The sequence below is a fragment of the Lonchura striata genome, chromosome 8 (genome assembly GCF_050655825.1).
Source record: "Lonchura striata isolate lonStrDom1 chromosome 8, ASM5065582v1, whole genome shotgun sequence".
Lineage (NCBI taxonomy): Eukaryota > Metazoa > Chordata > Aves > Passeriformes > Estrildidae > Lonchura > Lonchura striata.
In genome coordinates this window covers 24,303,302-24,329,421 of record NC_140710.1, presented here as the reverse complement: position 1 = coordinate 24,329,421, position 26,120 = coordinate 24,303,302, and the positions used below count along the sequence as shown (strand labels likewise).

Below are 26,120 nucleotides of genomic sequence, written 5' to 3'. Positions count from 1 at the left end.
TCCCCCATTGGCCCGGCGGCGCGCGGGCGGGGGGGCGGTGCCGGAAGCGGCGGCGGCGCGAGGCCGTTTCCCTGGCTACGCCCCCGCGGGCGCGCGCGGAGGGGCCGGGCCGGGCCCTTCCTGCCCCGGGAGCGGCGATGGCCCCGCGGCGGGACTAGCGGGCAGCGGCCGGCCGCCATGGCCCTCAGCGCAGCTCCGGGCTGCCGCGCCGGGGAGCGGGGGCCCCGCTGCAGGAGGCCCTGGAAGCTCCTGGCCCTCGGCCTGCTCTCCGCCTCCTCCGTGCTGGCGGCCGCCCCGGGCGCCGGGGCCATGAGCAGGGAGGAGAAGCGGCGGCTGGGGTGAGCGCAGGGACGCCGGGCCGTGCTGGGCGGGGCGGGGGGTGCGCGCTGCCCCCGGGTCGGGGTGCGCTGGGCGGCCGCAGGCGCGGAGCTCCGGCGCGGCGTCCCCTGTCCGCCGTGCCCTGCCCCGGGCGCTGCCGGGGACGCGTGGCACCGGGGCCGCGCCGTGCCGGGGCTGCGTGTGCCGCACCCCGGCGGGTTCCGGGCTGCTGCGGACACGCGGCCCCTTCTCCCGTGTGGGGGCAAGCCATGTGCTGCGTGCACTCGTAGCTCGCCTCGGAGGTTTCAGGCAGGGCTTGCGCGGAGCTGGGGGTGAAAGTGAGCAAAGGTGAGTGTAAATCCCCACTCGGTCGGTGGAATTATGGCCGTGCCTCTGTGAGAGTGCGGGAGTCATAAAAAAGGTGAATGTTTACGTGTGTCTTGCCTAGTTCCTGTATGCGACCTAAACTGCTTCGGTCCCCCGTGCGTGTGCGTGTAAGAGGCTGATTCTTTTATTGTAATTTTTAGTTGAAGAGTAAATATTGCAGCGTATGTGGAAATATATTTTCCTGCATGAAATGGGACTTTTTAAAAAACAAATTTGCAATCCCAGGGGTATTTTGTGTTACTAATATGTTTCTGGGGGCAGTTTCATCGTCCTCTTCCCATCCAGTGGTCAGTTGTACAGAACAATAATGCAAAAAGTTTGCTGGAAAAGCATTGTGGAGACTCTCACATTTGTTAATCATGGAGTTGTTAAGGTTGGAAAAGGCCTCCAAGTCCAGCTGTTGTGTATAAGTTGATGTTTAACTCCCGGTGTTTACAGTTACTGGCGTTTTCCATCATGGGTTCTCAGGATAGTTTGTGTGTGCGGTCTTTGATATGTTTTCTTCATAAAGCTACACAAGCAGTTGAAATTTCATTCCCCAATTTGTTTTAAAATTTTGGGATTGCACTTAAAATATCATCTGATGCCCCAGGCATGTGCAGGCCATGTCCTGCTATGGTTTGTGTTTGGCTGTAAATGTAAGTTTGAAGCAATTTTCTGTGTGCTGCATCACCCAGAAGCTCTGTGTTTAGCTGGGGTATTGCCTGCTGGTACCTGAGAAAAGCACCATCCTCCGCTCTTTTGATGCCCTAATGCACTTGATGAGTTAAAACTACTTCTTGAATTTCCAAGTCATTGAACTAAATTGGATATTTACAATATAATTGTGGTGTCCCTGGTTCCTTTATGTTCTATCTTATCAGCAGAGATTGTGAATTATGTTGATGGTAGAAATTTGCATCCTTTTTTCCTTGCAGGGCTCCTTAGTGAAACAGTTAGGAATGATCAGAAGTAGTGCTGTGTCTTAAAAAACAATGTAGTTTTTTGGGAGTTTTTGTATGTAGGAGCATTTCTGTCCCTTCAAACATATGAAACAAATTTAAGAGTTTTCTTTAGTATTTGCTTGCCAAGAGATCCCCAAACAATTTCATGTTAGGTGAAGAAAGAGTCTTTCTTTTCTGGAGTGGACAAGAGCAGCTGAATCAAGCAAAATTATTATTCTGTATTTCATTTACTTGAGTAGAGTATGTTAGTAGGGGATCTGTGCCTGACATTCAGATATTAAAGTGTGATACATATAAGATGGTGTATTAAAGGCTATTGGGAGACAGACCACTAATGCTTTTTCTTTTTTCTTTTTTTAGAAATCAAGTGCTTGAAATGTTTGATCATGCATATAGCAATTATATGGTAAGTCAGATACTTGTTTGGAGTTTTTCAGAGTTGTTATTGCTGACCTGGGGCAGAAAGCAACTTGCAGTACAGGGCATTCTATAGATATATCTGGGAAGGAGGGGTGAAAATGGAGCTAAAATAACAGCACTTATAAAGCCTTTAAAAAGACCACAAGTATCACTTTCAGGAGGGTCATGATGGCTTTTAGAGTGGTAACCAAGAATTGTTTGTGGTAACTCCTAATTCATGCCTGACCTTTCCCAAGCCAGTTTATCTCACGTCAGGCTATCAACAGTAAAGTATTTGGTTGGAAATAGCAGGAAAAGGAAGTCTGGAAGAGCTATCTGTAGACATTAGATTTTGGAGATCACAAATTGATCTTACTTATTTTGTAGGTAAGAATGACATTTAATATTTCTTCAGTGGTAAGCCATGGCAGATGCCATGGGGCGTTCTTCTACTGTTTGTAGAAGAGAAAGGGAATCTGGTGCCATATCCAGGCATTCCAGGCTGTGCCCAGGGTGTGACTGTCATATGACCATGGGCCATGCTGGCTGTGGTTTCTTTTGCTCTGACTTGTGATTCCTGTGCAGGTGTCCTCCTGTTCTGGTTCTCTCAGCCATTCCACACACCCTGGTCTGGCTCTGTTCACAAAAGCTTAACAATAAATAGTTATTTGCAGTGGACTTCCTCAAGTAAAAGTTACTTTCAAATATTCTATAAATAATACGCTTTTGAGGAAAAAGTGTGGCTGTGACTAAGATAAATATAAAAGATTAATTCTTGCTGGCTTTATATGGACATTCTTGCACATTCTTCGTGGCTGTTACAGAAACCCCTCTCAAGTTGCATCAGTTCCTGCAGCACAAACTGCTGTTTCCTGGCAGCATCTTACCACATGTCCCAGGTTCTGTGTTATGGTTTAAAGTTTAATATGTTATTCGAACTTAAAATTTCAGGAGTTAAAACTTCATACAGCATGGGAGAGAGACAGGACTGTAGATGGACAGAAAGCCAAGCCAAGAGGATTTTCAGAGTGGTGCAGTTTCTCCTTTTAACTTAAGCTCTGTACTTTTGAAACCTTTAGCAGTTAAACATCAAGGCTTTTTGGTTGTAATTTTTGTAATCTGGTTCCATGAGAAACTCTTGGCTTGGATTTCTTTAATGGAAAACCTATGTGTTTGGCAAAATTGGGTGAAATATTACAAGGATCCGTGCTTCTACTGTTCATTGTGTGATAAATTGGCAACTGGTAGGGGTCTTGCCACATCTGAAGCTAGAAAATTCTTTTTGAAGGAGAGAGAAAACTTCAGCTATCCTGGAAACTTCGAAGCCAAAAGGATATTTATTTGCCACGTATGCTGGAGCACTAAACAAACAGAGAAATGTGAAATGCTTGTTTAAAGTTGAAGAAAAGATTAGAGTATCAGACTTGATTCTGGCAACAGGAGAATGAAGTATTTTTGCAGGTGTTTTTGAAACAGCCAGCTGAAAAGTTTTGATTTTCTGTTTCTATTAATACGTATTTTAGACGTGCGTATTTAGAAGACTGAAAATTCATGTTTGATTGCAGGGGAAATTCCCTTGCCTTTTTTTTTTTTTCTTTTTTAAGTTGTTAACAGAAGCTTTGAGAAAAAGCTGCTGGGTTTTTTTTTGGTTGTTTGGTTTTTTTTTTTTTTTGGCCCTTCAACAACATTTGTAATAATGGGGATATTTTTCTTCTTGGCTGTCAGAACAGGTGAAAATGTCAGTCACTTGAGGCCAGTGACTTGTTGGGAAATAACTCAATCCAATTCTCTGCAGGCAGAGAATGAGTGAAGTTTTATTTTTCAAAATGCTTCAAGTTCTATATTTGTAAAGCTAAAAGTTTATTTTTCCAGATTTTTTATCACTTCTCTTATCCAAAATTTAAGCCAGAGATCTCAGTTTTGACATTGCTTTTGTTGTATACTTCTTTAATCTGTTTTTCTGAATACTTTGCAGAGATATTCAGAAACATCTAAGCTGTAATAAAATGATCTAGATTCTGCCTTTTGTAGTTAAACTTGAGGAGAACAAAGACTTGAGCAAAGACCAAAACACTCAGGAGGGTGGTATACAGGGAAACAAACCATCAGTTTCAAAAGAAGTTGTTGTAAGAGCTGTTTATTTATAGAGGAACAGTCCTTTTTTATTTTTATTTCATGCTAGATTATTTTTGTACCATATATTTGGAAAGATTTTGAATGTGTTTACTTGCAGATTTTGTGCAGCAATTGAAGTTTTTTATCCTGCCACATGTTAGTTCTCCACTAGAAATCAAACTGGCGACTTCAGTACAGCAGCCAGTTTCGTGCTGAAATTAAGAGAAAAGCTCTATCCCAAACCACTTGTGTTAAGCTTCTAAAGGAGGCAGTTTCATGTTGGTTGGAATTAGATATGTTTAAGATTCATTGTCATTTATGTCAGTCTTATGTTTGTTATATTAGTGTCTGTTGTATTTGTAAAAGGCTCAGTCTTGTTAGGGTTATTTTTTTTTTTGTGAATTTTTTTTTTATGTCTTATGTAGTAATTCGCCAATTTTTTGTTTGAACTTCTGAGTTCTCTTACCTGTCACTGATTGTTACCCTCAGCCAGGTGAGCTCATTGTGCAGAGTCCAATGAAGGGCCATCAGAGTGATGGAGAGGCTGCAGCATCTTCCCTGTAAAGAAAGGCTGAGGGAGCTGGGGCTGTTCAGCCTGGAGAAGGGAAGTTTCCAGGGAATTTAACAAGGGAGAGAGCTGGGGCTGTTCAGCCTGGAGAAGAGAAGTCTCCAGGGGATTTAACAAGGGAGGCTGTCAAGAAGACAGAGCCAGGCTCTTCTCGGCAGTGCTCAGGGGAAATGGGCACAAACTGAGCAGGAGGAGACACTTTTACACTGTGGAGTTGGCCAGGTACTGGCACAGGGGGCCCAGGGAGGCCATGGAGTCTCCCTCCTTGGAGATGCTCAGGAGTTGTCTGGACATGGTCCTGGGCAGCTGGGTCCAGGTGGCCCTGCTCCAGCAGAGGGCTTAGATGAGATGAGCTCTAGAGGTCCCTTCCCACCTGCAAGGCTCTGTGATGGCCATGCAGTTTTTCTGCAGAGCAGCATGGTGAGGATTCCTTTTATTACACGCTCCCAGGAGTGGCTGTGAGCACTGTGACTGATTCCCCTGTTTTGTTCCCAACAGGAGCATGCGTATCCAGCTGATGAACTCATGCCTTTAACTTGTCGTGGACGAGTGCGGGGTCAGGAGCCAAGTCGAGGGGATGTGGATGATGCCTTGGGAAAGTTAGTGTCTGAAATGGTCACTGTAAACATCTAGGAATAGAAGTACAATTGGCAGCCCATAAAACTTGTTTGTTCTGTTGATATGGCCAGAAACGTACACTTGTAAGAAGTGTTTTTATTATTATGAAGTTAACTGATGTGGAATTGTACCTTAATTAGAAGAATTAACCAGTGAATGAGAACTGACCAGTGAATGAGATCCAAAGATAATTTTTTTAACTGTTCTCCCCAGTATTTTCCATAGGAAAACCTTCCAAATGTGGGCTGACATTTATGGTATTAGTAGTACAGGTTATAAGGGTTAATTATCAGCTGAACAAAACAATAACCTGTTATCCATGATGCTGGCCTAATAAGTAATATTTAAAGTGCTTTTTTTAAGTAGAAAGTTTTCTGAAAACAAGCAGTCAAATGATTATCATGTGTATGATAGCCTGAGGCCTTTGCTGAAGTAGAAAACATTATTTCAGACATGGAAATATTTTCTATTCTTTCTTTTAAGGGAGCTGATAGTACAAAATACTGATCCTTTGGCCAGCAAAATGTAGATTTAAGGAGTGTTTTTTTCCCTGTTAAATGGAATAATCCAAGGCAAAATTGACCTATTCTAAATACATGTGTTATCGATACCTTTGAATATGTGCAGTTTATAGATCAAATTCTTCAATAACAAATAGCTGATTTTTAAAAATACCACTGTTCAATGTCTCTAAGCACAATAGTGTTAATCAAAGCTGAGATCCTTCTCTTAAATACGGCTTCTAATTGTCTCTAGCATATTGAGCATGTTATTTTGGCTATGTTTTGTTATGTACAAATGTTCTTTAGTCTAGAGATTTCCATATAATCCTGCTGCCTTGTAGACATCCAAAGAATACAGCAGGTGAAAAGTATCAAGAAAATGTATTTTTAATCCATTCTTTTTAATGACCTTTTTTAAAAGTAACATATTAGCATTTGAGTAAAAATACCTTCCCCCTACCATCTACCCTTAGATGCATTAAATTACTGTGTGTATTTATTGTTTTTCTCTATACCGGCTTTATTCTGTACCTTATAATTGGTTACATTATTATGTAGCAGATTTCTTATCTAATCCTTTTTCTTGCCAGCTGCCTCATCAGTTGTGTTCTCTGCCAGTCTTGCAATCACAGAATGACAGGGTGAGGCAGCTGGGTCAGTTCTGTTTCCCTGGAGAACTTAGGAGCCTTCCATATAGATGTCAAATGCATCACTTCCCTCCTTTTGTACTGAAAAAGTTGTGAATTTGTTAGGCAGTTGTGCATAGTCATTAGTTAATCTCTGTCTCCTCTAAAACAGCACTCACAGAATGCCCTTATATCTTTGCAAATTAAAGAGAATTATAATATGGGAACACTTAATTAGAATTTTGGTTGTCACATGTTGCCTACAAGGTTTCACACATGAAGCACTTAGTGAAATCCTTGGTGTGTACTCCTCAGTAGGCAATTTTAACTGTTCTAAAGTGTTCATTTTTAACACCATCATGTTCTGTAAGTTCTATTCTGTGTTGTGGGTGTCTCTTAGCATAGGAGCAGTTGTTGGAATTAGACATATTTAAGATACAATTATAGATTCCTGGGGTGGGGAAAGGCCCCCTCAGCTTGGGATGCGCTAGAACAGCCCTGGACAAAACCTCTGATCCTCTTTAGGATCTCCTTCTTTCAGGTAGTGTGGAGCTGACCTGATGCTCTCTTTTCATGGAATAATCATGGAATCCCCAACCTGGTTTGCGTTGGAAGAGCCCTTAAAGCCCATCCAATGCCATGGGCAGGAACATCTTCCACTAGCCCAGGTTGCTCCAAGCCTTGTCCAGCCTGGCCTTGGACACTGCTAAAATAGTTCTTTATTTTAGAATAAATAAAGTAGTTCTTTATTTTAAGCCTGCCACTTGCTAGTATTGGAACAGTTTCTGGTATGAGAAATTTAGCTTGGAATGGCTTTTGATCTCAACATTTTTCCTTTTTTTTGAAAAAACAAGTGAAACAGAGGCTGGAAAATGACTTAAACTTTTTCGCTGGGTTTCTTAATACATTTGATTGGAGACAAGAAATAAAAATTAAATTTGCTTACCAGAAGTTAGAAAGCTGTATCTGTAATCATAGCTTCTTTATCAGCTCCTATTCTGGTCACTAGCAAAGGGGAGAAAGTTTTGATACTAAACATGTTGAGTACACCTGAGTGTTTTGCAGCTGGTGGTCTGTGAGAATTTAGTTTCTTCCGTGGTATCAGTTACTATTAAAAATCACTTAATTCCTACACATACAGATCTACACTAAATCTGTTTTAAATTTTCTTTCATAGGTTTTCACTGACCTTAATTGATACCTTGGACACTCTTGTGGTAAGCTTAATCTGTTGATAAGCTTTGATAAAACAAAGAGTTTGTCTTCTGATGCTCAGATTTATTTTTAGATTTCTTTTTCATAACCATTCATCTCTGGCTCTGTTTGAAGTGACTGTAGCATGTGAGAACTTTGAAGTGCTGTGAGGATGGAGTTTGGAGTTGGATGTAATAACTACAGCAGTTCCTTCACATTTCATTGATACCTTTCTATATTGCTTTTTTTTGGCTCTAAGTTAACACAAAAGGGTTTGCTTTCCCTTATAGTCTAGAGCAAGAGGCTCAGTTAGTGGTGGGCACGTCTTTATAACCACTGATGTATTTATGGTTTAAATTGTATGTTCATATTTCTTGGATAACTTTGTGTGCACTGAAATATCCTGTATGCAAATACACTGTGACTGCATTAGCTATACTGGAACTGAACACCTGCTCACTGTTGTATTCCAGGTGTTAAATAAAACCAAAGAGTTTGAAGAGGCTGTAAAAAAAGTAATAAAGGATGTTAATTTAGATAATGACATAGTTGTGTCTGTCTTTGAAACCAACATAAGAGTCCTTGGGTGAGTAACTTTTGTTTTCAAAACTCCTAAAAATGTGGATTTTAGACAGTGTCTTTAAGACACCTTTCTGTGCTGTTCCACCTATTTGAAATAGTTGTGCCTTTGTCAGTTTGCCTGAGAGTGGTTTTAAAATGCAAGGCGGGACTTGCTGCAGTGCTATTGGATCAAGCTGCCCCCATGTCACTGCTGCAGGCACAGCTTTGCTGATTAAGAACCCCATGTGATGTGAGGGAACAGTGGGTTTGCTTAAGGGAATCAGGTTTACAAATGGCTCTGTTCCATACTTGATTTACCAGATTTTGATACCTGGGGTCATAGATCATTTCAGCTTGGAAGGGACCTCTGGGGCTCAATACAGGATCAGAGCATGTAATTTTAAGTTATTATATGCCATTTTGGAGGTCTTGGTTGCTATTCCTGCCTAATATTGATGAATCTATGATTCCAATGATGAACAAGAAGAATTGCTTCCAAAATACTGGTAGCTAACCTTGATTTATAATGGGAATTGGGTCAGCAGTCTAAAAACTAGGGCCACAGTTAAGTACATGTCATCTAAATTGTAGAGAGTTGTCCTTGCTGTTGAGATGAACGTACCTTTTGAGATGTGGATAATTTCTCTTGTGTTTAGAGGTCTCCTAGGCGGGCACTCAGTGGCAATTATGCTGAAAGAAAAAGGTGAATATATGCAGTGGTACAATGGTGAACTCCTGCACATGGCAAAGGAACTGGGCTACAAGCTTTTACCTGCTTTTAACACCACTAGTGGTCTCCCTTATCCAAGAGTAAGTTCTGTTTCTGTAATGCAGGATTACAGCTGTAATCAAGACTTCTGTTGCTTTGATTTTATATCTTTTTCCAAAATAATTTCTAAGTGGCCAGAAAATAGAAAGCTGATAAATTACAGGTACTCTCAGGAGCCAGGAGTAGTGAGATAATTTACAAAACTAACTTTCCAGGAGCACTTGTGATATTCTGAGTTCCTGATTTGTTGTTATAAAAATTGCTTGGATTAGATTTTTATAGTGTATTCTCTTATTCAAATGCCTATTGAACCAGTCAACAGGTTCTTGTTGGGGAGGGTTGAGATTTTGAGGATTTGTGGACCATTCTCTGAGCATGTCTAAGTTGGCAGAGCAAAACCAAAGAGATCTGTTTTTTCTTGTCTTTAGAAAGGGCATAGATTATACACTTGCTATACAATCCTAGGAGTGTAAATTTTCTCAGCTAGCAAAAATAAAGATGTTAATCTCTATTTTTCTCTAGGTTAACTTAAAATTTGGTGTTAGACATCCAGAGGCACGAACGGGAACAGAAACTGATACCTGTACAGCTTGTGCTGGTACCTTGATCCTTGAGTTTGCAGCTTTAAGCAGATTCACAGGAACATCTATATTTGAGGTTTGCTTTCTATGATATCTTATTTTTTGCTTTAGGTCTTTAGCGTTGTGTCTACATTTTGTAATTTTGGACAAAACAATTCTGAGCTCATGATGTTTTAGCTGTGCTGCACAAAAACATTTGTATATGTTGAGATTTGTGGTGTTTGTGGGCTTCCTTCTAAGGTTTGATTTTTTTTAAAATAATTTTTTAAATCACAGGAAATAACTGATTAAAAGTAGTTAGAGTAATACAGAAGTAAGCAAAATTAATAATCTGAAGATCAGAAAGAGTTCTGAAATTGTTAAAGAAGAAACATCCTATTCCTTTCCTAGCATCTTAATTGAAATAGCCAGAAGAATCAGAGTTCAGTGTCTGTATTTCCCTACTTCCCTGTTGTTGTTATTGCAGGAATATGCCCGGAAGGCTCTGGATTTTATCTGGGAGAAGCGGCAGCGCAGCAGCAACTTAGTGGGGGTCACCATTAACATCCACACTGGAGACTGGGTCCGCAAAGGTGGGGCTGACACCCAGCCAGGGGATCTCACCCACCCCAGCACGCTCACCTGGGCTGCTGAAAGATATTAATGCAGAAACCTGCTGCCCCAAAGCCTGGCTCTGTTCTCAGAGAGCAAAGCCCTCTCTGCTAGAGAAACTGGTTTTATTCATGGCAAAGTGTTCCCTGATCCTCTTTAACGCCAAGAGGGAAATGCCTTGGGATGAATTTTCAGAGACTTTGCTATAAATACATGGGAAAAATATAAATAGGACAGGAGAAGTGATGTCCTGTGAAATAAGTGTCTGTCCATATTATTATGTGCACTAGTAGTGCAAAGCCTTTGGCATAGACACACAGTATTGTGTCTCTGCTTCCATCTATGCCTTAATTCCAGTGAAAGGGACCTTTTCCTTTCACTGGAAGAGCCTTCAAAATTAAAGTGGGAAAATGTGAAAAATACCCATATCACTACATAAAATAAATCCACCTTTTTATTTTTGCCTGTTCCTAGATAGTGGAGTTGGAGCAGGAATAGATTCATACTATGAATATTTATTAAAAGCCTATGTCTTGCTGGGGGATGACAGTTTCCTGGAAAGATTTAACACGGTAAGTTAACACCTTGCTCAGGTTTGTGCCTTTGCAATACAAATTTCAGAGTAATTGTGTTGTCAGCTGTTAGCCTGAGAAGGGATCTTTAGCAGAATTTCTGTGACTTCTGCTGTGTTTAGGGCCAGCTCTTTTTACTGAGGATTTTTGCTAATCTTAGGTGATTAGCTGTCACCTGAGAAGCTATTTTAACCCCATCCAGTAAAATTCAGAACATTCTAGGCCTTTATCCATGTTCCCAGTATGAGAGAAGCTGTATTTCCAGACCATTACTGCAGATGTTTCTGTAAAAGAATGTAAGGCTCTCTTCTTCCAAGCCATTGTACAATTTCATTCTGCCCTGGAGCAACACAAAAATTAAAATGTGGATCTTGCTTTGCACTGCAGATCTTCAGGCCCAGGATACATTTAAATATACAAGCTGGAAACCATGCTTAGATGTTTTTAATTCATAAATTACTGAGCAACTAGGTCAGCATCATATTTCATAAAAGCATTATTTCTTTTGAAAATAGCAATATCCATGGAAAGCATCTTTGATTATAAAATGATTTTATATCCTATAGCATGTTTTTTTTTAATTAGAAGTGGAATAATTCCATAGTTAATGTTGTAATACTTTAGGTATAAAGATGATTTCTTGGTCCTAAGGGGCAGCCCCCAGTGTTACATTTTCCTTGAGCTAGATCTCTTAAGTGTTTCCTGTCAGTTAGGCTCATGTGCTTAGGATTGCACCTTCTGAAAATAAAGTTTAGGATTAGAAGTCAGCAAGTGACCTAGTGGGTTTAGAAGTTCTTCTGAGCCATCCAGTTCAGCTGCTTGGTTTGGGTTTTTTACCCTCCTTTTCCTCCTGAGATCCATATGTTTTGGAATTCTGTTGTTCAGAGAAAGCAATTTCAGCTTTCTTTAGAGTGTGCTTTAAAATTCAGCCAAAACAAATGTGCCTTCACTGTGATAGTTCCTGGTTTATCACATGGCTGCTGGATATACTTTTGTGTACATGTGTTCCTTGGAAATGTGCTAAGTTCTGCAAGTGTAATACTGTGGAGCTTTTCAGTATTTACTACACTTGGTTTTAGTTTGCAAAGCTAGAGATTATAGGCACTGCCAAACATAGTAGTGACTGGGAATGTAATAATGGCTTTTCCATTCAAATACAATGCCAGTCTGGTGATCTGTCTCTCTTTTGGGGAATAAATTGATACACAAATTCCTGCTTTTCCTGGTGTTTGACAGCATTATGATGCCATAATGAGATACATCAGCCAGCCACCTCTTCTCCTTGATGTTCACATTCATAAACCAATGCTAAATGCTCGGACCTGGATGGATTCTCTGCTTGCTTTCTTCCCTGGATTGCAGGTAAGGTGTAAAACCCATGTAGAGATGGCTTTAATAACGAAAAAAAATATTAACTGGGTTTGATGTATGATTTCCAAGTAATTTGGTTTTCAGAAATACTGAGGGAACATCCCTGGAAGTGTCTGAAGCTAGGCTTGGTCAGGGCTTGGAGCAGCCTGGGCTAGTGGAAGGTGTCCCTGCCATGGCAGAGGGTGGCACTGGGTGGGCTTTAAGGTGTCTTCCAACCTAAACCATTCTGATTCCATGATTTCTGTACTTAGTCCAGTCACTTCAATGCTATCATGCAAGTTAATGTGCTTTTCTGGCTGTGTTGAGTATCAGGACAAGTATGTTCCTGTAATTTGCTTCCTTCACTAGTGACTGGTTTTCTACTTTGTGTGCCATTGACATCTTTGAGATAAACTAAATGACATTTTCACTCCAGTTCTCTGTAAATGTCAGAGGTCTTTGTTCTACATAGGCAGTAATTTTAACGAGTTCACTGATTTTGCTTAAAAAACTCTTAAGGAGTAAACTCTGACACTGATAGGGATTAATAATAACAATATATAGTGACTGCTCTGTAGCTTTGCATGAACAAATCATGAGTGTTCTTAACCTTGAGTGTTATTCCTATGCTTGGTGAATCAGTGTTACTTTTATTATTTCATTTTAGGTGTTGAAGGGTGATATTAGACCTGCTATTGAAACACATGAGATGCTGTATCAGGTTATAAAAAAGCATAACTTTCTTCCAGAGGTAAGGTAGTAGTTTTTTGATTTTGTAAATCAAAAATTTGTATTTTTGATTGTGTAAACTGTTTTTTTACCTCAGTTTGAACAGTTGCAGATGCCCATTTGAAAAACCAGCAGGTATATATATTATTAAAATCAAAGGCTCATTTCCACAGCATTCTTACGTGATTTGCAGTTCTTGCTTGTGTGACAGCTGAGAGGATGTTCTGAAATTTTGTATAATGTCTTTGAAAGTCAGCACACAAACTTACTGCAGATGCTGCAAGTCTTTGAGCAAGTCCATTGTGCACAGAAAAGCTTGTTTACCTGCTGAAGTGCATGTCTTTAATCTATGATGACTCAGATTATATTTGAAAGCTTCTGACTATGGGTTTAATTTCTACCTTCCTCTAGTGTAAGCTTATTTCTGTTAGAGAACATTTTAATTAACATCACATTCACCTAGTGTGGTTATTGAGAGCAAAGAATGCTAAGCACTGGAATTACTTTTTTGTTTGAGGGCTTTTAAAATGGTGTGGGTTGGCTTCTTATGGGCTTTTTGGTTGTTTTTATTTTTGTTTAGTACTTATGAAGGAAACTTTGAAAGGTCAGGTGGTTGTATTTAAGCCAACAGACCATCCCCCAAGCAAAGACTCAGTTTAAACCTTAGTATGAAATAGTAGTGAATATATGACAGAAGTGGCTTTTCCCAGTGGACATTAAGAGTGAATAGATAGACTGGGAAAGTTTTAGATATCTGACTGTTAGCCTGTGGTATTAATTTAGAAACAGCTGCTTAACCATCTGTCAGTGTGCAGTGACACTTGACTGCACTGGAGTGTCAGGTGATAGGTATGTTTGCAAAAATGGTGTTTATCAAAGCTAGGCTGGTTATATAGTTAACATAAAATTCAAATAAACCTGTCTTTGGTTTGCATTCCTGCATTTATTTTTGTCCTTTTTCATCCTCAGGCATTCACAACAGACTTCAGAGTTCACTGGGCTCAGCATCCTCTGAGGCCTGAATTTGCTGAAAGCACCTACTTCTTGTATAAGGTACATTCACTCCTCTGACCTTTGAGCACTTTTCTTGCACCTAGAGTTTTGTTGCTGTTTTATTTCAATACAGAATTGAGTAGCATATCTTCAGCTTAACTTATCCACTGGAGCCAGTTTAGTATATAGACAAGATGTAATGGTTCTAAATTTATTTTTTGTTTTATTTCATAGGCTACAGGAGACCCTTACTACCTAGAAGTAGGAAAAACCCTAATTGAAAACTTGAACAAGTATGCCAGAGTTCCCTGTGGGTTTGCTGCAATGAAGGATGTTCGTACAGGAAGTCATGAAGACAGGTAAAGTTCGCACAATTTTTTTTTTTTTTAAATAGAAAAATACAGAAAAAATCAAATTTCATTGTGTAATTAAATTGAGATTTGAGGAGCTGTCTGTCTTCAAGTCTGATAACCATGTCTTAAATTACCTGTTTGTAATTGTATTGAACTGTAAATGCATTGAAGCAATCTGTGCACTATTTCAGTAGGGTTATAGGGTGCTCTAGAAGAATAATTTCAGTTTAATACCCTTTCATTTGTCTGAGAGCAATAGATGAATTACGTTCAAGCTAAATATGCTTCAAATCTGTAAGTTTGTCAGGAGGTTTATTTGTTTTCTCTGTAACATTCTTTTGTACTGAACATGCTGAATCATTTCCCTCCAAACATAGCTTCTTCCAAGCAGAAGGAATGCTGATGGAATTATGTCCAGCAGTAATAATTGTCAAGTCTTCAGAGATGGAGAACTAGGAATATTTATTTTACTGATGTTCTAGAAATGAGATCTCTCTAAAGGAACATCTCCTTTTTCTCCACAGGATGGATTCATTCTTCCTGGCCGAGATGTTTAAATATCTGTACCTGCTGTTTGCTGATAAGGAGGACATGATTTTTGACATTGAAGATTATATCTTCACTACAGAAGCTCATCTGTTGCCACTCTGGCTGTCCACTACAAACCAAACCATCTCTAAAAAAAATACAGTACGTAACAGCTCCAGTCTAAATCCATTTCTGTGGTACACTTTTCTTTTTTTGAGGGGAAATGGAAATAAAATCAGGAAAGATCAGGATAGTTTGAGGAAGTGCACCAGTTTGAATACATTGTTTAATAGGTGTTATTTCATCATATTAACAGTGCAGTCAAAAGAGTAGTGACTGGAATAATGACTGGATTCTGTGATGTTGAACCTTGAGATTAAAGATAGGAATTATTAGCAAGATTTAAAAAGAAAATAATTCCCCACTTCTGTATAAATTGGAAAATAACACAGTCGGATATTTTGTCCCCATCTTTATTATTTTTTATAAAACCTCATCTGTTCTTGTGAACAAATTTTGAGAGGTTTTTTGAGACAGCTGTGGAGTTAATTTGACAAGATACAGCTGCAGACAGATTAGGGATGTTAAATTACTTTAGTCCATGCAGTAGGCACCTATTGCATAAATATGAGAACAGTTGTGGGTTTATAAATTATTTAACCTTCCAGAATAACCTGGAGTAATACAGCTGTTCTTTGAAGCATCATAAATCCTTACTTGTTTTTTTTTTATTTTGTGGTCAGTAAGGTGACAGCATTTGTCTGTAAGGCAATAAGAAAAAGGAAGAACAGAAAGAGGAAACATCAAGGACACAAATTCCTGTATTTATGCCTCTTATTTTTAACATTTCCTAAGAGTTCTAGAATAATGCCTGGATCAGAGGAAAAGGCTTATATTGTGTGTCAAGCCATGTATTCTGGAAAAATCACCGTTTGATGGACTTTAGCATTAAGCAGTGACAAATTTTTAGTTAGTTGATCTTAAAACATAACCAGTGTTTGACATTAATGAGTCATGGATTTGGTGTTAAATGCTCCTTCAGTGTGGAAATCCCACACCCTCTCTGAATTATTCCTTCCCTGAGTTTGAGTTTTGGAAACAGGCTGTTTTCTGAACTAAGCAAGAAGCTTTCTGAAGGGTCTGAAGGAGCATTTTATGTAACTTTTGTTCCTAATATAAGAATTTAATACCTTTGAGACAGGCAGGGTTCCCACAGCTGATGCTGTTTTAAGTGGTGGCCTAACTTGGTTTGTTCTATTGAGAGCTGCAAATGTTAATGAAAGGCCAGTAGAGAGGATAGAATAAATTGCTCAAATGCAGTTTCTTAAGGTTTTTGAGTCAAAGCTGAAAATGGGCATAATCCAAGTAAGCAAAACCCATTGAAAATGGTGTCAGGTGGCTGAAAGGCTGTGATGTTGGGTGTTCCTCTTTTATGGAATTTTATCTGAACAGATGGAATGTGTAAATGATTTTTAACATAAATACAGTGCTGTTAAAACAAACTGTGAGAGAGATGCTTGGTAGTATCAACCCAACATCCTGTTTGTATTTGCTCTCGTAAATGAGAAAGGTCATGTCTTAGTAACAACCCTTTAGGTCTTGGGTTTTAGGGAGCCTTTAAATACTTGATTTTTCATTGGCCAATATGTTGCAAACAGGAGGGGTGTGTCTTTTAAGGTGGATAAATACTACATTAATCTTTATGGGTTATGAAATGAGCTTGCCAGTTATTTGCTAAGCTAAGGACAAGCCAAATGTGGCTCCAAACCACCAGACATGTTTCACATGTTACAAACCAGCAATTTGTGCAGATGTTCACTCTGCCATCTTTCCTCAAAATAGGCATTGTTTGAATTATATAGAGATTCATCCTTGCTCATCCAGACTTGCAAAGTCTGTGTGGTTCCTGAGGAGCAGAATCTTTTGTTCACATGAAAAGATGTGACATTTTTAGTAAGAATGACCTAAAGCCTGCAGCTGATCACTTGTTGTAAAGCCATATCAGGTGAAACCAGAACTACTCCCTTTACTTGTCCAGCACATAAAATACAGGGCACTGGCTTTGTCATGAGCAGCCTTGCGAAGTACTGTCTGCCAGCAGAGGATTAGCTGTTTCTGAAAAAAAAAAAATCTAGGAACTTTATATAAATTTGGTAAATTGTAAATCAGAATGGGTGTTGTATTCATCTGTCCAAGGGGTTGCAGTGCACTGGCTCCTCTCTTTTGCACTGAGCTGCCACATGTCCCCAGAACACAGATGACTTAAATTAGGATTATCTGTTGATACTCTTTATGTAAAAATATAACCTGCATTTTTTTTCCTCTGTATCTTTGATTTTAGAGCACAGAGTACACGGAGTTGGACGACAGCAACTTTGACTGGACCTGTCCCAACACCCAGATCCTCTTCCCAAATGACCCCATGTTTGCCCAAAGCATCCGTGAGCCTCTGAAGAATGTGGTGGATAAGAGCTGTCCCCGGGGCATTTCCAGAGTGTAAGATGGATATTTCCTCTTTTTGTTAGCACAGGGCTGACTGGAACTGGGTCTGCTTTGCAGGGAAGGAGAAGCATGAGGTGTGCTGGAGCTGGTAGTCCTTTTGGGATGGGCCAAAGGGATAATTTCTGGTCACAGGAAAAATCACTTTGGATTTCTCTCAGCAAGACTTAGTTTGTTTTCAGCTGGAATTAGCAAGTGTTTCAAAGCAAAAGGAGCTGAATGAGCTGCATACCTTGGCTGCAGGTCCCACTTGGACTACTGTAGGAAGTATGTGTCTCTGATTTGTAAAATTAATTTTTGCAGTCTCCTGAACAATTCTGAAAGTAGTCTTTGTAGCAAGGAAATTATGCTGCCACACAACTGGACCCATTCTGAGGAATTTAGGGCAGTGTTAAGGCTCAGGAGGTTTGTCCTGACCACCTCTTCTGTATTTGTATTTAATGAATAAAACTGAGTTGGAACTGTATGGGGCAGAATGAGTTTGGTCAATAATGCAGACTATTTGCAAATGAGAAAAAGTATACGGGAGTTTTGTTATCAATACTTGAGAGGGAGGTTTTGCACTATAAAATTATTGATTATGTAGACAACTTTTAAAAAAAGATAACTTGATTGAGAAGTTGCATTCCACTAAAGCTTGCACTCAGTGTACCAAGAATTCCAATCTTGTGATGGCAGGGATAACACTAGAGTTCTGTTTCAAAGATAATCTGATTTTTAAAGCTTTGATCTCTGATGTCTTTTGCCAGAGAAGAGAGTTTGGGAAGTGGACCAAAACCACCATTGAGAGCCAGAGATTTCATGGCCAGTAATCCTGAGCACTTGGAGATCCTGAAGAAGATGGGAGTCAGTTTGATCCATCTGAAAGATGGACGAGTACAACTAGTGCAGCATGCAGTGCAAGTAAGACGACCTGGCAGGATGTTATTTTTCAGAGCTCTCAGTAAAGTCCTCCTAGCAATGATACTTGACACCTGGAGCTTCAGGAGGGACAGCCACCCTGTGGAAGGAGGCACATGAGCTGAATATTTTACCTATATTTAGCAGGTTGATGCTTGTTAATCTTTTGCCTCTGCAACACTTCTAACTAATCTTCCACCAAATTAGGTAGAGGCTAATTCAACTCAGGTTGAAGTGATGTAGCCAACAGCATCTTGGTTGAAAACACTGCTTTCAGTGTGAGATACTTCCGTCTCTTTATGAGGTCTATATATTTGTATATTTTCAGTTTCCTGGGTGGTGTAGATGCTAAACCTTTCGTGAAATGATGCATGAGTGGAAGTGAGCATCCACCCTGTGTGGTAAAGTCTTTGTAGCAGTGGTCCAAGCAAACACAACTTGAGTTTCTTTTCTCCCAAATTCCTCAAACATTTAAGATAAAATTGTTTATTGATTCTTTTCTCTGCAGGCAGCAAGTTCCCTGGATGCTGAGGATGGCTTACGGTTCATGCAGGAAATGATTGAACTCTCCAGCCAGCAGCAGAAGGAGCAGCAGCTCCCTCCTCGTGCTGTCCAGATTGTTTCCCATCCCTTCTTTGGCAGGGTAGTCTTGACTGCTGGGCCAGCACAGTTTGGGATGGACTTGTCCAAACACAAAGCAGGGGTATGTGAGATGTGGGTGTGTCTGTTCCTTCCCTGTTGCACAAGCCTACAGTCACAGTACTGCTGTTTGAGGGCGTCCAGCTGATCCTCCAGGTGATCAGTTAATTACAGTGGTTAAAATGACAGGGCCCAGTGGTGGCAATGACAGCAGTTACAGTCGTGGGGATGAGTGACTTATCTGTCTGTGCTCTGTGCTCTGCTCCTGAGTCATCAGCCGTGGTTTAGGATTTAAAACACATGCACAGCTTGAGTTGCAAAGCAAGCTTATCCAGTCTGCAGTGCACAGCTAAGGAGATGGTGATTTAAAGGGGGGGAAGCTTCCTTCCCATGTCAGCCAAGAGCTGGCAGAAACTTTTTGGAGTTAGAGCAAGTTGTTCTAACAAAAGCTTTTCTAGAATGTTCTATGTAGATGGAAGAGGGCAGTACCACAGAGGCAGGGGTCTCTATGGAAAGCATTAGGAAAACCCATGTTGCAGCCCCAAGGAGACTCCAGACTAGCAGTTCACAGGAGAAAAATTTCCAGAAACAACACTTCCCAGGTGTAGATAAACCACACTGATCATGAGAATTAGGTTTTCATTCAGTCATTCTTTGCTTCTAGAGCTTCAGGTGCAGGGCACATATTGTCTGCACTGGCACAAGACTACACTAAATGCTGTAGAATGACTGAAGGAACAGAAATACATAGGAATCTTTCACAAGCATGACCATAGTGCTCTCATTCTCTCTTTATTTTTGTTTTTTCCAAACAGACAAGAGGATTCGTTGCAACCATTAAGCCATATAATGGATGCTCAGAGATCACTAATCCTGAGGCAGTGAAAGAGAAAATTGCTTTGATGCAAAGAGGCCAGTGCATGTTTGCTGAAAAGGCACGAAACATTCAGAAAGCTGGAGCAATAGGAGGCATTGTCATTGGTAAATACAATTCCAAGCTTTTAATTTGTGTAAATGTAACCTAATTTTACAGATTTGAAGATACATGAAAGCAGAGAAGCTTTAAGCTAGAAGCACAGCAATTGTGCTTTCAGAAGATGAAGATATGTTTGGGGTTTGTCTGGTTCTGTGCAGACACAAATTGGGATGAGGGGTTGTCAGTGCTCTTACAGATTAAAAGTTGTTACTTTTAGGATTGCAGGGTGCAGTCAGTACTAACTGCTGAGAAAGAATGGGGATAGAAATGAAAAGTGGAGGAGAACACACCAGGCTGGGGTTTGCTGTGAAGTGACTGGGCAGGGGAGGCTGTTCCACGTTCAGCTGATCTAATGGGAAGTTTGCCCTTCCTCTGGTGTGCTCTGCCTAGATGACAATGAGGGCAGCAGCAGTGACACAGCCCCTCTCTTCCAAATGGCTGGGGATGGTAAGAACACAGATGACATCACCATTCCCATGCTCTTCCTCTTCAACAAGGAAGGGAACATCATCCTGGATGCCATCCGGGAGTATGAGGCTGTGGAGGTGCTTCTTTCTGATAAAGCAAAAGACAGAGGTAAGGTTTGAGGTGATTTATACCAATCTAGCTCCCATCTGTGCTATGACACCATGGAAAATGGACAGGAATGATTTGCACTGCAGCCCGGAGGTGCTGTGGTTTTCTGTTTGACACTGGAATTAGTTTTTTATTAAGTAAGCCATTATTTGAGAGATATCATTGATATTCACTCCCCCCTCAGGTAACATCCAGAAATGCTGTTCCTAAATGTCACTGTGGCTTATGAGAAAATCAGTCTTTTGGATTCCTTTTGAACCCTTTCTGTCATCAGCTGCTTTGAAGTAGCATCAGGAACAGCGTGTTTCCAGTGCCCTACATTGTGAGCATTTCTCCCTCACCAAGATCCCCAGTGACATTCCTGGGACCCAAAAGGAGAGAGACAAGTGCTAGAACTATTTTGCCTGTCTAAGGGGAAGTGGTTAACATGAGAAATAAGGCTGCTGACCTCAGATGTTCTGTGGGTGTTCTTGTATAATGCAAGAAAATTGCAAGCTAATACATTCCCGGTTGAAATGTTTGAATGCAGCAGAAAATTCCAGATCTTCCTTTTGTAAGCCTTCCTTGTAGCACTGCTGTGTCCAAGCAGAGTAGGTAAGAACAAGTATCTAAAAAATCAGCCTATTTGCAAAGGGGATATGCCAAAATCTTGTCTTGTTTCTTCCTAACTCACAAAGCCCTTCTGTTTATAACTGTGCTAAGTGCTCTGACAAAATGCTAAATACAGGATAGCTCTGCCTTTGAGAGTTTGTAACCCATATCTGCTTCTTCCCCCTCCTCACGCTTCCATTTGGAATCCCAGCAACAATCTTTAAAGGTAAAATGATTCCAAACTACATTATTGATAGCAGTAAGTATCTCATGTCAACAGTGGCATGTGAAGTTAAATTCCCTAAAAATCCTGAAATATCAGTGTCTTGCTTATAGTTATAAACATCAAACCCAGAGAAATCTTCCTGACTAAATTGGGCAGTTGTTGGGAGCTAAGCTGGGATGTGGGAGATGTGTGTTTCTTGCTTTGAGTGGGGAGGCTCTGGCTTTGGCACTCTCAAATGCACAGTTCAGTAAACTCTGTCCAACTCCTGTGTGCTCAAATGTGGGATCCTGGTGGATCTGGGAGTGCTTTAAAGTCCAGCATTAAAGTTCAGTGCACGCAGTAGATATTTGTTTAAGGCTGAAGGGAGAGTAACTGGCACTGACCCACAAATCACTCCTGAAGTTTGAGGAACCAAAATGAGCCTCAATGTATTGTTTGCCCTCATTTAAAATGTGCTTAAAAGGCTTCCCTCCTATCCCTCTGTAAAATATTCCTCAGTACCATTAAGTTTTCATATCATTGGAAAGTCTGCTCTTCCTTGAAGAAATAAGGCCAAGGGAAGTGACCTTGATTTTAGAATACATAATAAAACGTTGCATTCCTAAGGTTGTTTTAACCTTTTTTTTCTTTTTTTCCTTCCCCTTCAAAGACTTGGAAATGGAGAATATGGACCAGAAATCATCTGAAAACGATTCACACAAACCAAATTCTGAGGAAGCTCCTTCAGAATCTCAGGATGCTGGAGCAGTCAGTGAGGAGCCTGAAGAAGGAGGAGAGAGCTCTGCTGTGGGTGACTCTGCCCCTTTGTCTCCTGCCAGTGCAGCCAGTGCCAGTGTTTCCATGGCAGATCAGGATCCCCATGCCTCTGGACCTGCAGAGACCAGTGCTGTGGAGCCAGCATGTACACCAGGGGACAGCCAGCCTCAGGAACAAAACATCCAGACAGAGGCCAGTTCCAAAGCTCACTGGGATAGTAAAGTCCAGCCTATGGAATCCATATTAGCGGACTGGAATGAAGATATAGAAGCATTTGAAATGATGGAAAAGGATGAGCTATGACTTGTAATAATAACTTATTTGTTAATAAACAAATGGAGACCTCTTTGGGTAGAAATGAGGCCCTGATATCCAAGAAAACATATTCAGTATTGGGATGAGCAACCAGGTGTCACCTGGAAAACAACACAGAATTCCAGCACAGGCTCTTGTATGTTTTAATTTTTCCTGTTTAAAAATGGGAATGTGCAATCAAAGCATTTGTGTGGCCCCGTGGCTGGTGCTGTGCCCCAGGTAGGGAGGAGCCTGACTCATGCCTTCCAAGTTCTGAGGGACTCCTGGGGCTCTGGGAAGAGTTGAGCAGGGTGGGGTGACAGACCATGGACTGGTTCTTGACGGGGCACCCACCCCTCCCCAGCTGAAAGCCTTCCTTACAGCAGCAGGGGAATTGTTTCCAGGTGTTCTCACAGCTGGAAGCAGTCTGGTTTTGTCTGACATATCTCAGTGCTGCTCATCACTCCTTGCACCCCTTACCAAGAAGAACCACAGGGGGACCTGGGAGTTCTCCTCCTGCTCTCCAGCTGGAGGAATTGTACAAAGCAAAGGCAGAGTTTGAGCAGGGCCTGTCAGGGAGGCTAGGCCAGCCATGGGGCCACTGGGAGAAGGTGTGGGAAGGTCCTGCTGGAGGCTGAGGGGAAGCAGAAAAGGCAGGGGTTGAGTCCCAGTTGTTTCCCTTGGCCTCCCAGATGGAAAAACTCTGGTCTGCCCAAAATCTGAAACAGTCTAGAAAGGACACAGCTCCATCAGCTGTAACAAACCGGTTTCTACAAGTTTGACTTCCAACAGCTTGACTCCATTGTTCTTTTTATATACAACTTGTGTATATGTGGTGTTTCAGGCAGGGAGACCAGGGCCAGTGAGGAAGAGCAACAATTCTGACTGTTGGGTTGATAGTTCAGAGTCCAGGGGTGTTAACGCAGGCTCTGGAGTTTGTTCCAGGTAAGTGGGAGTCCAGATTTGTTATCCACATATTTAAGTAAAAATGGGGAAGTTTAAACAACATAGAGGCATTTTGACTGTGTCCAAAGAAACTGCCAAAAACTAATTAACTTGATTTATATAAACTGCTTTTAGTGAATTGTGGTTCAAAAAATGGTTTTATATTAAAGACTGAATGAACACTGCCTATATGCTGCACCAGGCTAAAAATGCAGGTTTATGTTCATCATTGTAATGGAGCAAATAAACAGGAAGCCCCACTCTGGACTGCACCTTTGATTTAGATGGTGAAATTACACGTGCTGAATATGCAACTGTTAATTAGCACAGCCATACTCTGTATTTATACTCTGTACAGTGAGCAGAGCAGTTCCAGGCATGTTGGATCCATGTACTCAGCCACACTTGCTTTCAAAAGTCTCAGAATGCACAGGCACCTTTTGAGAGCATGGCAGTCCATCTAAATATCATCCAGAACTATAAATCACCAGGGTAGGAGGGAATTCCAGGAGGAACAGTGAATAAGTGTCCTTTGAAAGAAATTAGCTCTTAAATGGAGTTGTCATTCCTTTGCACAAGTAACTGTCTGGAGGCTTGGACTTGAAGCAGCTGGGAGTTTTCATTTGGGAATGTTTTTATTTATGGGTTTTGTTACACGAGTTCATAGAAGGCATTTGACCAGGGGAGCCCTATAAGTGTCCTTGGTTCCTTGGAGCCCTGGGAGTGCCAGGACAAGGCCAAGTGCAGGATCAAACCATGAGGTGCAGATCAAACATTTTCACTCAGAGAATTCCGTTGATCTGTCAGTGCTCAGTGCCACAAAAGGAGCATCTTTGCTCCCATGCTTTTTGACATGGACATCATCTTCCTTCTTGGTAGCTCTTTTGGTGGAAATAGTTATTTTTATATCCTAGAGGCTTCTGGTCATTACTATCTCAATATAGCAGCTAAAGGTTTTCTTTTTTTTACTTGCAGATTTAGGTGTAGATGTCAAATTTTATTAAAAGGTTAATTTTCCTTGCCATCACCAGCTCATTTTTAGTAACTGCTTTCTCCACCTGTTATTAAAGCAGCAGGCATTACCTTTCAGGGATCCCAGAACTCCATATGGATTTAGGAGGCAGCATTTTGGTGGTGGCCTACCTCAGATTACTATTGCCTCCTTCCTTTTGAAGTGGTTTTTGTTTCATTTAGTTCTGCTTCACCTTTAAAACCATCACGAGAGCCATAGCTTTGTTTACAGAACTGAATCAGGCAAGGTTGACCTTTTGGGAAAGAGCATTAAACTGGGGAGACGGTTTTATTCAGGTTATTTTCACTTTGTATTTCCTTATGAGGACATAGGTTTTAGTTTAACCTGTTCATATCATTCTGGAAAGAGTTCAGTTTTCTGTTACTATATCTTAAAAAGCAAAAAGAATGTATTCATCAAAAAGAAAAACCCTTTTGGAAAGGGGAGAGAGTGTCCTTCCCAAATGTTTGGAAGTCTGCTCCCCTGCATATGGAATATTGCTCATCATTAATCAGGAATCACCCTTAGTGTATGGTATTGTCCATTTCTTTGTATGGTATTGAACACTGAAGAATTCAGGAATCACAGCTGCAGCTAGCACTTATTCCATGCCATGTAATTCAGATCAGCCAATTAATTTCTCATTTGATCTTAGAGGAATCTTAATTGTTTACATTTATTGATTCTTAATGAAGTTTGAGAATGAGCCCAGCTCTGGTTCTCCTCCTCCTGCCAGTGTCCCTGAGTAGGCACCAATGAGTGTGTGTTGAGAGGTGAAAAACAGGACATCTTATGCAACAGGCATCAGTCAGAACATAGAAAACAAACCATTCTGTGAATGAAAATTGTATGTTCAGATTTTATAAGATTTTTTGGGGTTTTTTTTTTTTTTGTTTTTTTTTTTAACCAGACCAATTTACAGCCGTATATTTTCTTATGGAAGATGTCTAATAACAGGTGCTGTAATACTATTGTTGGGTTTTACCCTCTGGTGACAAATGTACCCAATATTTCTAAGGGCAACTATGTACTGTGATGTAAAAGTCTGGGCTAAAATGTACATAATCCATGTACATAATTGTGTACTTGATTATAACTGCTGATTGTAAAGATTTAATAAAATGTAAATATTCTGGTCAAGCTGTGCTGAACTGATGCTCATTTCTGCATTGCTGTTGGCTGTCACTTTCAGCAAGGCAGTCACACCAGTCCTTCATTGGCAGCCTTGGTGCTGGAGCCACCCTGGAGAAGCCTGGAATTTTTCCCTGGGAAATGAGCTGAACCCAGAGGTATTGTAATAACCAAAGCACCACCTTTTCAGTCTAGAGCTGAAACTGGACAGGCTCTCAGCAATCAGATCTAATGGGACTATTTCAACCTCTTTTCTCTGACTTGGGCATTACTGTTTTATGTTTAAAATCCAGAATCCAGACCCTCAAAAGTTCATTTTGATTGCTGCATCTGTTTTATTTAGCATGAAAAAAACAGGTCTCACTTGGGCCTGATGAGGTGAGTCTTAGAGGAGTGTATCTCTCATCTTTCCTCTGTTATGAGCTCTCCTCCATCACCTCTATTCCTGTAAGTTTTTCCTCTCTAGAAGTCAGGATTAAGATGCAGGAGTCCTAAATCCAAGTCCTTGTTCAAGTGCTGAGCAGTGTTGGTAATATGAAGTAAGAAAGCATTGCCAGCCTTGCTAGGGAAGTGCTAAATTCCTTCAGCCTACTGCTTCTGTGTTCTGGAAACATCAGGGCTTAGGGACTGGAGTAGTTTGGAGCAAAGCCCCTTTCTGCCCCCTTTGAGAAACAAGGGACACATTCCTACTATTAAACTGTATTTATTAATTTATGCCAGTGGTTGTATTGAGGGCCTTGTAGCTCAATTGTCACATTTCCATTTTCCATGCAGGTCACCCAAAGGTGTGGCACCCTTCTCCCAAAGGACTTGAGCTGCTCTGACTGAAATTCAGCCACAGCTGCTGCTCATCCCATCAGCCACACTGGCTCAAGG

The 26,120-nt window shown here is 40.8% G+C and overlaps 1 protein-coding gene across 5 annotated transcripts; it reads left to right on the top strand.

Annotated features, from left to right (window-relative positions):
• Window positions 1-86: 86 nt before the first annotated feature.
• On the top strand, window positions 87-25,253 carry EDEM3 (ER degradation enhancing alpha-mannosidase like protein 3). Of its 5 annotated transcripts, none has more exons than XM_021525124.4 (21): window positions 87-338; window positions 2,010-2,055; window positions 5,230-5,330; window positions 7,656-7,695; window positions 8,146-8,258; window positions 8,890-9,043; window positions 9,525-9,659; window positions 10,050-10,155; window positions 10,649-10,746; window positions 11,983-12,108; window positions 12,764-12,847; window positions 13,795-13,878; window positions 14,053-14,177; window positions 14,696-14,861; window positions 17,041-17,195; window positions 17,948-18,101; window positions 18,607-18,801; window positions 19,553-19,718; window positions 20,104-20,289; window positions 21,092-21,106; window positions 21,756-25,253. In XM_021525124.4, the coding sequence occupies exons 1-21, from the start codon at window positions 178-180 to the stop codon at window positions 22,163-22,165; spliced, it is 2,820 nt and encodes a 939-aa protein (XP_021380799.2). In that variant the 5' UTR covers window positions 87-177; the 3' UTR covers window positions 22,166-25,253. The 5 variants fall into 5 exon arrangements, with proteins under 5 accessions (XP_021380799.2, XP_021380798.2, XP_021380800.2 ...); XM_021525123.4 differs by having other exon boundaries at window positions 21,092-21,139; XM_021525125.4 differs by lacking the exon at window positions 21,092-21,106.
• Window positions 25,254-26,120: the final 867 nt, after the last annotated feature.

Bases quoted from the DNA above. Each gene is read 5' to 3' on its own strand.
- EDEM3 (XM_021525123.4), top strand. From the start codon at position 178: ATGGCCCTCAGCGCAGCTCCGGGCTGCCGCGCCGGGGAGCGGGGGCCC. The intron at 9,660-10,049 runs GTTTGCTTTCTA...TTGTTATTGCAG, and splicing joins CAGGAACATCTATATTTGAG to GAATATGCCCGGAAGGCTCT. The intron at 12,848-13,794 runs GTAAGGTAGTAG...TTTCATCCTCAG, and splicing joins AGCATAACTTTCTTCCAGAG to GCATTCACAACAGACTTCAG.